The 13,534-nt window shown below is 39.4% G+C and overlaps 1 protein-coding gene across 30 annotated transcripts in view; it reads left to right on the top strand.

Moving 5' to 3' along the window:
• The window catches only part of NEB (nebulin), a 214,083-nt gene that overhangs the window by 152,657 nt on the left and 47,892 nt on the right, over nucleotides 1–13,534 (top strand). For all 30 annotated transcript variants that reach the window (XM_045479788.1, XM_045479819.1, XM_045479815.1 and 27 more), the window contains 8 exons: nucleotides 254–361; nucleotides 911–1,015; nucleotides 1,115–1,219; nucleotides 1,862–1,960; nucleotides 2,324–2,434; nucleotides 11,163–11,267; nucleotides 12,130–12,234; nucleotides 12,504–12,608. In XM_045479788.1, coding sequence (XP_045335744.1) covers nucleotides 254–361; nucleotides 911–1,015; nucleotides 1,115–1,219; nucleotides 1,862–1,960; nucleotides 2,324–2,434; nucleotides 11,163–11,267; nucleotides 12,130–12,234; nucleotides 12,504–12,608 — 843 coding nt within the window. The remainder of the gene's footprint in view (nucleotides 1–253; nucleotides 362–910; nucleotides 1,016–1,114; nucleotides 1,220–1,861; nucleotides 1,961–2,323; nucleotides 2,435–11,162; nucleotides 11,268–12,129; nucleotides 12,235–12,503; nucleotides 12,609–13,534) is intronic.

Genomic DNA, 13,534 nt, shown 5'->3' with positions numbered 1-13,534 from the left:
TTTTCTTTCCTGCCTATAAACAGATTTATCTAGGCAACACTGAATTTTATTCCTTTCTGGACCTGGCTTTATTAGCAAACAAAATAATTTTCAAGACTCAAATTACTATAGAAATTTTGTCAAGGACTTTTCCTTATACTTAATGCTTAGAGAGTAATTTTCAAATGAAAGTGACAGCTCTTTTCTATTTGAGAAGTATAAAGTTACTCTGTGCTTACCCATCTGTGAACTCATTCTGACTTTGCTTTTGCAGTTCAAGTACAAAGAAGTTTATGAACACATCAAGGCAAACGGATATACACTTGGTCCCAATGACGTTCCATTTGTCCATGTCCGGAGGGCCAACAATGTTACCAGTGAGGTACTGTGAATGCGGATTCTGTTGGGCAAAGACTGAGTTTCAAAGACCATGGCTTTGTTTGAAATGCATTAAAAGTTAATTATATTTTAGCTATAAATTCACACATCAGCAAGGAGTAAGAGAGCCCTTTTAGTTACCATTTTGATACTGGTATCCATTGGCAACATTTTTCTATATTTGCTGATGCCATTCTACAGATCCAATTTATAGATTATAATGCAAATTAATTCCTTTTTTGACATTTATATACAAAAAACTTCAATAAATTTGCATTTTAGTCTGACTCATGACCCTGGTTTTCTACACAAATGATTGGTTTGTATATCTGATCCTATCCAATCATCTGATAGAATGTGGAAGGTTTGGTGGTCAAAATTCTTCACCTAAATAAGATAAATACCATTTTCTCTTTTTTCCTAATCCCAATCACTTTTTTGTGTCCTTAATCACCCCTCTCATGGCTCTTTATGTAAAATATTTGCTGATTAGTCAATGGCTGCCCTCATCTTCCTCCACTAAATAACTGGAATGGTTTTTCCTCCAATGTAGAGACTGTATCGACAATTGTACCATAAACTGAAAGACAAGATTCATACAACTCCTGACACACCTGAGATCCGCCAAGTCAAGAAGACACAAGAGGCTGTTAGTGAGGTGGGTATTTTCTTAGGAGAGAGGAAAGGCTGTGGAACCCAGGCAGGAATGTCAACCATTCAGTCTCTGATGTGTGTTTCTGGGTATGTTTTTCTTTAGTTGATCTACAAATCAGACTTCTTCAAGATGCAAGGCCACATGATCTCACTGCCATACACACCCCAAGTGATCCATTGCCGCTACGTGGGAGACATCACCAGTGATGTAAGCATCTCCTAGGGATCTTTCTGACAGGCTCTTACCAAGAGGCTGTCTGCATTTAAGCCACCACTGGTCTTTGAATAGCCTTCTGCATTGAATACTTCTAAACTGAATATACAGCTTGGAGGCGAAATTGTGTAGAAGTAGGACCACACATTTCTCCAGCTATGAAAACAGTAGTAAGAGGAACACATGAGAATGACAAAAATTGCTGACCACCATTCTGCATTCAACACTGAATCATTACCAGCTCCTCACCGTACATGACCTCTGATCCTAGGTCCTGTTTATATTATCTTTCTCCTGCTCATCCCCACTCTCACCCTTTTTAGCAACTTCCTTCTACCATTTTTTTTCTCCTTAAATGTTTCCTTCTCCTAAAAGGCCACTCCATTCAGCCTATGCTTTTCTCCCATCAATATAATAATAACATAATACTCCATTCTCTCCTCAGCTCAGAATTAGAGATTAAATTTTAAAACCTGTGATTCATTTGGGTGCACGCAAACTAAGAGTTTTCAACCAGGTAGATGCATTCAACCAAAATGAAAGATATATCAATATAAAAAGTATCACTACTCTATCTTCTTTGTTCCTGGTTTACATTTACTCACAGCCTGCTATATTTCTGTTTCTGTGACACAGATTAAATATAAAGAGGACTTGCAGATTCTCAAGGGACTGGGCTGCTTCTTGTATGACACTCCCGACATGGTCCGCTCCAGGCACCTGCGCAAGCTCTGGGTGAGTGCACATCTTCACAACACACGGCTACCCCTGGACAGCCTCCATATGTCTCATTACCAGCCTCAAGGTCCTAGACAGAAAGACTCTTTGCCTGCAGCTACTTTTAAGGGTAAATTTACCATTAACCAATTTGAATAAGTCATGACCCACTTAAGATGCCATGTGCCTCTGTAAGAGGTGATGAACTCAATTAAATGACAGTTGTCTTTGTTCCTTCCCCGGGAAGACATCCAGGACACATGGAAGGCCTGCTCACATTGCACATACCAGCATTTGAGAGAGAGTTATATGACCACGACACGCAGTTCCTTAAATGACTAATTAACTTGTATTTCCATTGTTTTTTTTTTTTTCTCTAAGTCTAATTACCTGTACACTGATAAAGCAAGGAAGATGCGAGACAAATACAAAGTGGTTCTTGACACTCCAGAATACAGAAAAGTACAGGAACTGAAGACACATCTGAGTGAGGTAAGGATGCTGAACCTATCACTATAAGTGACTTGTTCTTCCGGTGACTGTTTTTCAGGCAACTACACTAGGCAAAAAAAATCCCCACTCTGCCTTTAATTACAGACACGTCCATCATGTCTAAGCAAGTCAACTGACCTCATTTTGCCTCAATTAACTGATTTTGTCCCCTTTTGATGAGGCTGTTGATACTTGACTACCTGTGACTAGGGCTGCTGAGAGTTCACATGATTTTATAAATTAGAAAGGTCTTCTGTCTTATGCTATTGTTGCAGTCTCCAAACTGAATTTTTTTCAAAACTATCTCTTTAATCCCTGCTATCAGAAACTCTGAACACAGCACTGCCATTTGAAAAGTCTTATATGGTTCCCTGCTCTGCTGCCCACAACAAATTCCAAACTACTATGTTGTTTCATTTTCGGTTGGCACTGAGACTTCTGATTTATTATAAACAGTTGTGCATAGATATCTCATGCTCTCACCTGCATACTTGGTTCAGTGAGGGTTGGACCCCATCTTATTTAGTTGTGTATCCCATAGTGCCTTGCTGCCAGTGACTAAATGTGCTTTGTAAAGATCAGGGCATTTCACAAATATAAATAGTTTTTCTTATTATAGATGAATTGGCTGTTCTCATTCAACTTTCAGTTTGTCTTGTGGCCTCCTCAGACTTCACCGAGCTAAGCCACATGTTAGCGGTCAGGCCACTTCGTTGACTCCCCATTCTCAATAGTTCTGATGCTGCTAATTAGGAATCACTTATGCTCTTAGACCTTGAGATGTCCTGGCAAACCAAATGTTGCCCTCAGTGGAGGGGATGTGCAGCTTCCTACGCTCCTAGTGAGCTAGAGGCAGAGGATGATTATTTCTTTAGTTATTGCAAATGCTACATTGAGTGCATTTGCTTTCCTGAAAGCTTACCTGTGTTACTTCACCCGGCACGAGCACTTTTCCAGGAATGCTTACGTTCTTCTGTCTCAGCAAAGTTGTGCTTCTCCACCCTGGCAGAGTATCAGGATCACCTGGGAAATGTTTCTAAACTACCCTTGAGTGGGCTCTAACTCCTCAGCCTCACAGCAAACTTTCTGATTGTCTGTGTCTGGGCATCTGCATGCCTTTAGCTGCTCCAAAATGATTCTAACATGCAGTCAGTGTTGGAAACCACTGCTTTAAAGTATCCCATCTGTCCTCCAGCTACCACATAATAAAACATAGTTTGGTAACTTAAACTGCTTATTGGTATCTCTGAAATACTTTTATTTCTCTTGGCTGTTTGGATTCAGAATTATCTAAAACTTTAATTTCTCCTTTTCCTAATTCCTTTTGGGATTTTCTGCATCTTATGCATCAACACTGAGGAAAAAGAATAGATATTCTTCAGTAGTTCATTTCCTCCCACACTTGCCTCACCAGAAGAATGACGTGGGAATGATAAAATATTGACTCACCTCTTCAGTTTTTGAAAGAGTTTGAGAAGGATTGGTGTTCATTCTTTGAATGTCTGGTAGAATTCATCAGTGAAGAATGAATTCATCAATGCAGAATTCATGCATGCTTTTGATCTTGGACTTTTGTTAGTTGGGAGGTTTTTTATTACTGATTCAATATCCTTACTAGTAATTGGTCTGTTTAGATTTTCTATTTTATCACGATTCAGTGTTGGTAGGTTGTATGCTTCTAGGAATTTATCCATTTCTTCTAGATTGTCCAATCTGTTAGTGCATAATTGTTTATAGTAGTCTCCTATATACTTTGTATTTCTATGATATCAGTTAAAACATCTTGTCTTTCATTTCTGATTTTGAGTTCTTCGTGAGTCTAGTGAAAGATTTGTCAATTTTGTTTATCTTTTCAAAGAACCAGCTCTTTCACTGATCTTTTCTATTATTTTTTTAGTTTGTATTTTATTCATTTCTTCCCTGATCTTTATTTCCTTCCTTCCACTGACTTTGGCCTTCGTTTAGTCTTCTTTTTTTTTTTTTTTTTTTTTAATTTCCTTGAGGTGTAAAGTTAGGTTGTTTATTTGAGACTTTTCTTGTTTCTTAAGGTGGGTATATATTGTTATGAACTTTCCGATTACAACTGCACCCAGAGACACCTGGTTGGCTCAGTCAACTCGTGATTTCTTTCAGGTCACGATCTCATGGTTCATGGGATCAAGCCCTGTGTTGGGCTCTGTGCTGATAGTGCAGAACTTGCTTGGTATTCTCTCTCTCCCTCTCTCTCTGCCTCCTCCCAGCTCATGCAGTCTCTCTCTCTCTCTCTCAAAATAGATAAATTAACTTAAAAAAATGCATGCATAAGTTTTGGTATGTTACATTTTCATTTGTCTCAAGATATTTTTTTTATTTCTCTTTTGATTTCTTCTTTGACCCATTGTCAAAGTTGTTGTTTTGTATCTGTTGTTCAGTATATTATTTAATCCCTACATATATGTGAATTTCCCAGATTTCTTCATGTAATTAATTTTTAGTTTTATTCCATTGTGGTTAGCAAAGATGCTTGACATGATTTCAGTCCCCTTAAATTTGAGACTTGTTTTGTGGCCTAGCATGCAATCTATCTTGGAAAATGTTTCATGTGCACTTGAGAAGAATGTATATTCTGTTGCTTTTGGATGGAATGTTCTGTAAATATCTGTTAAATCCATCTGGTCTACTGTACCATTTAAAGCCAATGTTTCCATATTGATTTTCTGTCTGGATGATCTATGCATTGAAGTAAGTGGGTATTAAAGTCCCCAAATATTATACTATTGCTGTCTCTCTGTTTAGGTATGTTAATATATGCTTTATATATCTAGGTGCTTCTGTGTTGGGTGCATATTTACAAATGTTATATCTTCTTATTGGCCCCTTTATCGTTATGTAATGCTCATCTTTGTTTCTTACTGGTCTTTGTTTTAAAGTCTGTTTTGTCTCATGTAAGTATAGCAACTCCACTTTTCTTTTGGTTTCCATTTGCATGGCATATCTTCTTCTGTCCCTTCACTTTCAGTCTCTGTATGTCCTTATATATTAAGTGAGTCTCTTGTGGGCACCTGGATGCTTCAGTTGGTTAAGCATCTGACTCTTGATTTCGGCTCAAGTCATGATCCCAGGGTGGTGGGATCAAGCTGCATGCCAGGCTCTGTGCTGAGCAGGGAGCACCTCCCCTGCTCACATGTGTGTGTACACACTCAACTCACACACAAAAAAATTAAAAAATAAATAAGTGAGTCTCTTTAAGCAGCAGATAGATAGATCTTATTTATTTATTTATTTATTTTAAAGTTTATTTATTTTGAGAGAGAGTGAGAGGGAGAGAGCACAGGCAGGGAGGGGCAGAAAAAGAGGAGGAGACAGGGAGAATCCCAAGCAGGTTCTGCTCTGGGAATGTGGAGCCAGATGTGTGGCTCAGTCTCATGACCATGAAATCATGACCTGAGCAAAAATCAAGAGTCAGATGCTTAACCAGCTGAGCCATGCAGGCAGTAGGTCTTGTTTTTTTAATCCATTCAGCCACTCTATATCTTTTGATTGGAGAATTTGGTCCATTTACATTTAGAGTAATTATTGATATGTATGTGCTTATTGCCATTTTATCAATTGTTTTCTGGCTGTTTTTATAGTCCCTCCTTCTCTCTTTCTTCTCATCTTGCTCTCTTCCTTTGTTCCTTTGTGGTTTGATGATTTAACAGTATGCTTATTTTTCTTTCTTTTCATCTTTTGTGTGTTCCTTATAGGTTTTTGCTTTATGATTACCATGAGGCGACTTATAGCAACTTATATTTATAGCAGTCTATTTTAAGTTGATGACAACTTAAGTTTGATCTCATCATAAAGGTCAACATTAGCACTTCCCATGTTTTATGTTTTTGATGTCACATTTTACATGTTTTTGTTACGTGTATCCCTTCCCAAATTGTAATCGTAGTTATTTTTACTCCTTTTGTCTTTTAACCTTCATACTAGTTTTATAAATGATTAATTCACTGTATTTACCATATATTTACTTTTCCATTGAGATTTATTTTTCATGTGTTCTTATCACTAATTAACACCCTTTATTTTCAGTTTAAAGAAGTCTCTTTAACATTTCCTATAAGCCTGCTTTTAATGGTGATGAACTCCTTTAGCTTTTGCTTGTCTAGAAAACTCTGTCCTTCATTTCTGAATGATAACTTTGCCAGGTAAAGTATTCTTTCAGCACTTGAAATATATTGTGGCACTCCCTCTGGTCTGCAAAGTTTCTGCTGACAAAACTGCTGATACTCTTATGGGGGTTCCATTGTATGTAACAAGTTGTTTTTCTCTTGCTTTTAATAGTTTCTTCTTGTCTTTAACTTTTGACATTTTAATTATCATGTGTCTTGGTGTGGGTTTCTTTGGGTTCTTCTAATTTGGAACTCTCTGAGCTTCCTAGATCTGGATGTCTGTTTTCTTCTCCAGGTTAGGAAAGTTGTCAGCCCTTATTTTTTCAAATAAGATTTCTTTCCATTTCTCTCTCCTCCTTCTGGAAGCCCTATGATGCAACTTTTAGTCCATTTGATGCTGTCCCACAAGTCCCTAAGGCTATCTTCACTTTTTTTTTTTTTTCATTCTTTTCTCTTTTTGCTGCTCTGATTAGGTGAATTCCACTGCCTTGTCTTTGAATTGACTGATTCTTCTGCTTTATCTAGTCTGCTGTTGAACCCCTATAGTATATTTTTCAGTTCAGTTATTATATTTTTCAGCTCTGTGACTTCTATTTGATACTTTCTTATATTTTCCATCTTTTTGTTGACATTCCCACTGTGTTCATTCATTCTTCTTTCCAATTTGGTGAGCATCTTTATGACTGTTAATTTAAACTCTTTATCAGGTAAATTATTTCCATTTTACTAAGTTGTTCTGGGTTTGTTTTTATTTTTTTAGTTTTATCTTGTTCTTTCATTTGAAATATATTTCTCTATTTCTTCATTTTGTTCAACTCTCTGTGTTAATTTCTATACAATAAATGAAGCAACTACCTTTCCCAGTCTTTAAGGAGTGGCTTCATGCTGGAAGTGAAACTTGTTATTCAATCATGTTTCATTTCTTGTTTGTCTCTCAAACCTTCGTGCTTGGGCAAGTAGCCTATTATCTCTTTAATAGCTCCCAGTAGTTGAGGATGTGCTAACACCACCCAATGTCCCAAAGGGAAGGATCTTAGCATCTAGATTTAGGCTGCTTGGAAGCCAGACCCCCAGGCATCAACTTTTAAATGTATGTAAATACATACAGTCCTAAGGGACTTCAAGCATAAACTCTGCTGGCCACCAGAGCCAGACAATCTGGAGTTGTCTCCTGGCTGGTGGTCATAGAAACTGGGACCCCAGACAAGCGTATACATTTTTTTCTAAATGAAACCAGCAAGCTGGAGCAAGGCAAAGGTAGAGAACCAATATGGCATCCACAACCTATGTTCCTTGTTAGCAGCTCTATAAGCTACTAAGTGTGTGTCAAACCTAACACCTACCCCTCAGGCCAAAGATTCAGGAAAAGGAAAAAGGCCTTCTTCATAGAAAGACTAGGAGTATGCCTCAGGCTGTGCCCTTGGGGTGGTAGCCTACCAAGAACTGTCTTTCCGATTGTCATAGTCCTGTGGGACCCAGGAATGCAAGCCCCCCAGGCTACTAGTGCTAGGCAGTCAAGGGGTGTCCCCTGCTTGGCAGCTGCAAAACCCAGGCACCAGCTGTGTAAAAAGTTTCCCTCCAGGAGATGCTGGTGCTCTGAAGCACAGTGGAGGGTGAGCATAAAGATAGCACATGCCCTCTAAGATCTCTGAAAAGGATTATAGTCAGCTCCAAGATACATTTTTAGTTAGAAGTCTGCCCCTCGGGGCGCCTGGGTGGCGCAGTCGGTTAAGCGTCCGACTTCAGCCAGGTCACGATCTCGCGGTCCGTGAGTTCGAGCCCCGCGTCGGGCTCTGGGCTGATGGCTCAGAGCCTGGAGCCTGCTTCCGATTCTGTGTCTCCCTCTCTCTCTGCCCCTCCCCCGTTCATGCTCTGTCTCTCTCTGTCCCAAAAATAAATAAACGTTGAAGAAAAAAAAAAAAAAAATTTAAAGAAGTCTGCCCCTCAAGCTATAGTCATGATGATTAGCTAACAAGTCTTTACTGAAAGAATGAGGTCCTGGGTCTGTTGTCTTTTGCTGTGCCTGGGGATGGTAGCTATTTAGGAACTTTTTCTCCATTGGTTAAAGTCCTATGAGACCAATAAGAGTAGGCCCTACCAGCCACTAGACCTAGATGGTATAGAGGTGTCTCCTGGCTGCAAAGATTAGGCTCCCAAAAAAGGCTATGAGCTCCTTTCTGGGTGACCCTGCTTATAACAGTCCCATGGGACCAGAAACACAAGTTCCCCTGACCTTCAGGGCCAAGTGACCAAGAGGTGTCCTGAAAATGGTAGCCACAAATATTGGAATGAATGAAATCTTGTCATTTGCAACAACTTGAATGGACCTCAAGGGCATTATGCCAAGTGAAATAAGTCAGAGAAAGACAAATACCATATGACCTTTCTTATATGTGGAATCTAAAAAAAAAAAAAATTATATGTATATATATATGTGTATATATATGTATATATGTATATATATGTATATATATGTGTGTGTGTGTATACATATATATATATATGTATAGTGGGCACCATAGGTGGGGAGAAGTGAGAGGGAGAAATTTAGTTTAAATAAACTGAATTAAAAAAAAATACTGATCCAAGCCACTATTCTGTATTTGGAAAATCTTCAGTAGAACCTATAAATCTGTTTTAATAAGGACTTTGGGATATTTTAGGATCAGGAAAATTTCATAAATATTGTCTGAGTAAAAAGTTTGATGGCAAAAGGAAGTTCAAGTTCTTGACTTTTGAATTGTCTTTGAGTTGTATAGACTTTTGACTTTTTATACATTGTAATACTAGGAAGCAGGGATATTGTCCCAAGAAGCATGAACAATGCATACCTAAGTATAGGGGAAAGAAAGGACAAAGAAAATTATAGAAATGGCATGGGAGAGTTGAATTTTTGTCCCAGATTTACTTCCCAGTTTGCCTCATTATATTAAATTCCTTCAACATTTATCAGAGGACTACTATCTTTCAGATCTTTTATCCAAACACATGGTGATTAAAAAAAAAAAAAAAAAAAAAAAAGAGCTGAGCCCCTGCATTCCATGGGCTCATAATGTGTGAAAAGAAACAAACATCAATATGATAAATGATATCCTGTAGGGATAATCAAGACAGTATGGACTCTAGGAGCTTTCCAGGCAGATAAGAGTGGGGGAACATTCTAAGCAGAAAAGGCAGTATATGAAAATGGCCATCATCAGTTCTTGAAGTTGGAAATAGTTTCAAATCGCACAAAGGAAGTGTAGAAGAATGTTAGGAAAAGAGACTGGAAACATAGGATAGAAGCCAGCTTATAAAGACTCCAGGGCTCTATCTTAATATTGGACTTGATGAAAAATCATTGAAGAATTATTTATGAGCATTCATAAAATCTTCTCAGATTTGTGAAAGATGAATAAGCCATATGGAGTGGTCCAGTGGGAGACTTAGGAAGGTGTTTTAGGAGGCTCTTGAGGATGTGTAGAGAAGAAATGATAAAGGAGGCTGAACTAGGGCACTGGCTGTGAGAAAGGAGAAAGTGGATCAGACTTAAAGGATATCACAAAGTTAGGAGCCCAGGATTCATGACCATTTATTGTGGGAATAAGGGAGAAGTTTAAGATGACTCCTCAAGTTTCTGTCCTACATGATAGAGATCAAGGAGCCATTTAGCAAAGTAGAGAAAACAGGTGAAGAAGCAGGTTGGGGCTGGAGATGGTAATATAAAGAATGCCACATTGAACATGGTAAGTTCAGGACATTGTTGAAAATTTGGGTCTGGCTCAGGAAAAATAATGGATATATAGATTTAGAAATCCTCAATCTCAAATTGATGATTGAGGTCATAGATACAAATGAGGTTATGCATGGAAAATACATAGGGTGAAAGAGGCCAACCCTGACTCCAGCTAGTGGCAGCTAGGGCAGAACCATAGAAGGAAGCCAAGGAGTGCCTTGAAAGATAGGAGGCCACTTAGAATGCTGGAGGCAGAAAAGAACACTTTCGGGAATGAAACTGCTGAGCAGTTTTAGTTGCTACAGAGAACTGTTTCTGTATTTGGCAGTCGTAAAGTTTTTGGTAGACCTAATAAGAATGACTTCATTGGCGTGTTTGGGTGCAAGCCAAACTGTTGCCTTGAGAAATTAATCAAAAGAGAGAAAAAGAAGAAATACATAGTATTTCTTGGCTGTGAAAGGCAGAAACAAGGTCGTCAGTAGAGATTGGAAAAGGCTTAGTGAAAGGGAAGGGACTGGAATTTGTTAGCAGATGAAGGGGGAGGGCTGGAGAAACAGGAAGGTTGAAGGTGTAGAGGGGAAGGGTATAATTCATTGCTAGCACAGGCTTCTAGAACGGAACAGGCGAGCATAGGCCCAAGAACACAGTAGGAGGCTTGAATCTCGAGCAGGTTATAGAATGTCTTATTTTGATACGAGGGAAAAAGAAAAGGAGGGCTAGGGAGGTAAATAAATTATTGGTTTATTGGGCAGAAACTGAGATTGTTGCAGTGGGGCAGGCCCTGATTTCTTTATGAAGTAGGTAGTAAAGGCATCTCTCAGCAGAGAACATAATGTGTCAATGAAGCAGAAATAACGGTAATGACCTTTATGTCCAGCTGGTGTACAGAGCTGCAGGCAAAAAGCAGAAGTCTATCTTCACCTCAGTTCCTGATACGCCTGATCTTTTAAGAGCCAAGCGAGGACAGAAGCTTCAGAGTCAGGTAAGATTCATAAACCTACAGCACTGGCAGCACAGGGGGTGGTTATGTGTGGCTGACCACTCCAGGTCAGTGCAGCCCCTCACACTTGGTTGTCCTTGATAAAGCCTAATGGCCCTTAACTTCAAGAAGTAGTTTTCTTTTGGGCCATCATAACTGTGGTTGTGTTTTACATAAACAAGTAATCCCATGTCTACTTTTCTAAGTTCTATGCAACTTTTGTTATTGGATGAGTGATCTATGGACTAAACTGCTTGATTCATTCAGTAGGACCTATCTGATGTTCATGACAAATGAAACCACAGTTTATGCATTCAGATGAAAATGGGGAAAGAATGTGTTGAGGGCTTTGCCAGAACGTTCTCATTCTCCCCTTGGCATTCTTTATCACGGGGATTTAGATTGGGCCACACCCAACAGTAAGGGTATTAGGTAACTAGCATGTTGTACACGTATTTCCAAATGTGAAACACAGAAATAAAAGAACAGAAATATGGGGCGCCTGGGTGGCGCAGTCGGTTAAGCGTCCGACTTCAGCCAGGTCACGATCTCGCGGTCCGTGAGTTCGAGCCCCGCGTCGGGCTCTGGGCTGATGGCTCAGAGCCTGGAGCCTGTTTCTGATTCTGTGTCTCCCTCTCTCTCTGCCCCTCCCCTGTTCGTGCTCTGTCTCTCTCTGTCCCAAAAATAAATAAACGTTGAAAAAAAAAAAAAAAAAGAACAGAAACATATATGATAAATAAAAAACCGGGACAACAATAGGTAGACATGGCCCTCCGATTTAGTGGGTAGAAATGAGTGAAAATAACTGGATACTAAATAATGAATGTTTTATCTCTATCACATCTGATCCCTATTCTCTGATTAGTATCTGTATGTTGAACTTGCCACCAAAGAAAGACCCCATCACCATGCTGGAAACCAGACCAAAGCCTTGAAGCACGCTAAAGATGTAAAGGACATGGTCAGTGAGGTAAGTTGGGAATTTGGCACCAAAGCGCACTGGGTTAAAGAAAAAAAAAAAAAAAAAGTATTCCCTTAAAACCTTCACTTGCTGCCTCTGATCAGAGAGCACACTTCTATCACTGTGCTCAGCAACATTAAAACACGGAAGGTAAGCTATTCTCTTATTGAGCCCGATACAGCATGTGTCTAGGCTGGATCTGTGATGTGGTTATGAACTGGGAAGGATAAAAACACTTGAACTTACATTTGTCTCTTTTTTCCATCTTTATGTCTTAGAACAAGTACAAGATTCAGTATGAAAAGATGAAGGACAAGTACACCCCCGTTCCAGATACGCCAATCCTCATCAGAGCCAAGAAGGCCTATTGGAATGCCAGTGATGTATGCATCCCTTTCTTCTTTTCTTCTGTTATGACAGGGACAGCCCAGGTCATCGTACCTAAGAAACAGAAGATATTACAGTCATCCATACTTCAAAGACCTGGCCCACAACATGGGTCATGAGAACAACAACACTGAAACCACAAAAGGGCATAACTAGTATCAGTCAGGCACAGTACTTAAGAATAATGCTGAAAGGGGGCGCCTGGGTGGCGCAGTCGGTTAAGCGTCCGACTTCAGCCAGGTCACGATCTCGCGGTCCATGAGTTCGAGCCCCGCGTCGGGCTCTGGGCTGATGGCTCAGAGCCTGGAGCCTGCTTCCAATTCTGTGTCTCCCTCTCTCTCTGCCCCTCCCCCGTTCATGCTCTGTCTCTCTCTGTCTCAAAAATGAATAAAACATTTAAAAAAAAATTAAAAAAAAAAAGAATAATGCTGAGAGATGCTAAAAGCCCGTTGTTCTTCTCCTTGCCCTTCTGGAGAAAACTATGACCTTTTCTAATAATTCTCTGGTAGCATTTTCAGGGATACTTGACAACTAATTGTTACTTGTCCATAGCGTCATGGTCTTGGAATCAGCCAAACATGGTTTCAAATCCTGTTGCTGTCACTTGCCCACTGTATGACTCTATGTTATTTACTTAGTTTCTCTGAGACTCTGTTTTCTTATATGTGAAATGAGGATAATTAGACAAAACAAGATAATGTACATAATATTCCTGGTGCAGTGCTGGGCTCTTAGTTGACACTCAGAAAACGTTTGTTCCCTTTCTTCTCTTGACCACCTAAGTCATGAGAATGACACATTCATTAGAATTAGGACAGATTTTCATTTCCCATGCCACATGATCAAGGACATGACTAGCTTTTAATGGTAATGGGATTACCTGTTAATAAAGGTAGGAAATTAATCAGCTCAACGTAGGTAA

This window comes from Leopardus geoffroyi, chromosome C1 (genome assembly GCF_018350155.1).
Source record: "Leopardus geoffroyi isolate Oge1 chromosome C1, O.geoffroyi_Oge1_pat1.0, whole genome shotgun sequence".
Taxonomy (NCBI): domain Eukaryota; kingdom Metazoa; phylum Chordata; class Mammalia; order Carnivora; family Felidae; genus Leopardus; species Leopardus geoffroyi.
This window is presented reverse-complemented; position numbering and strand designations above follow the sequence as displayed.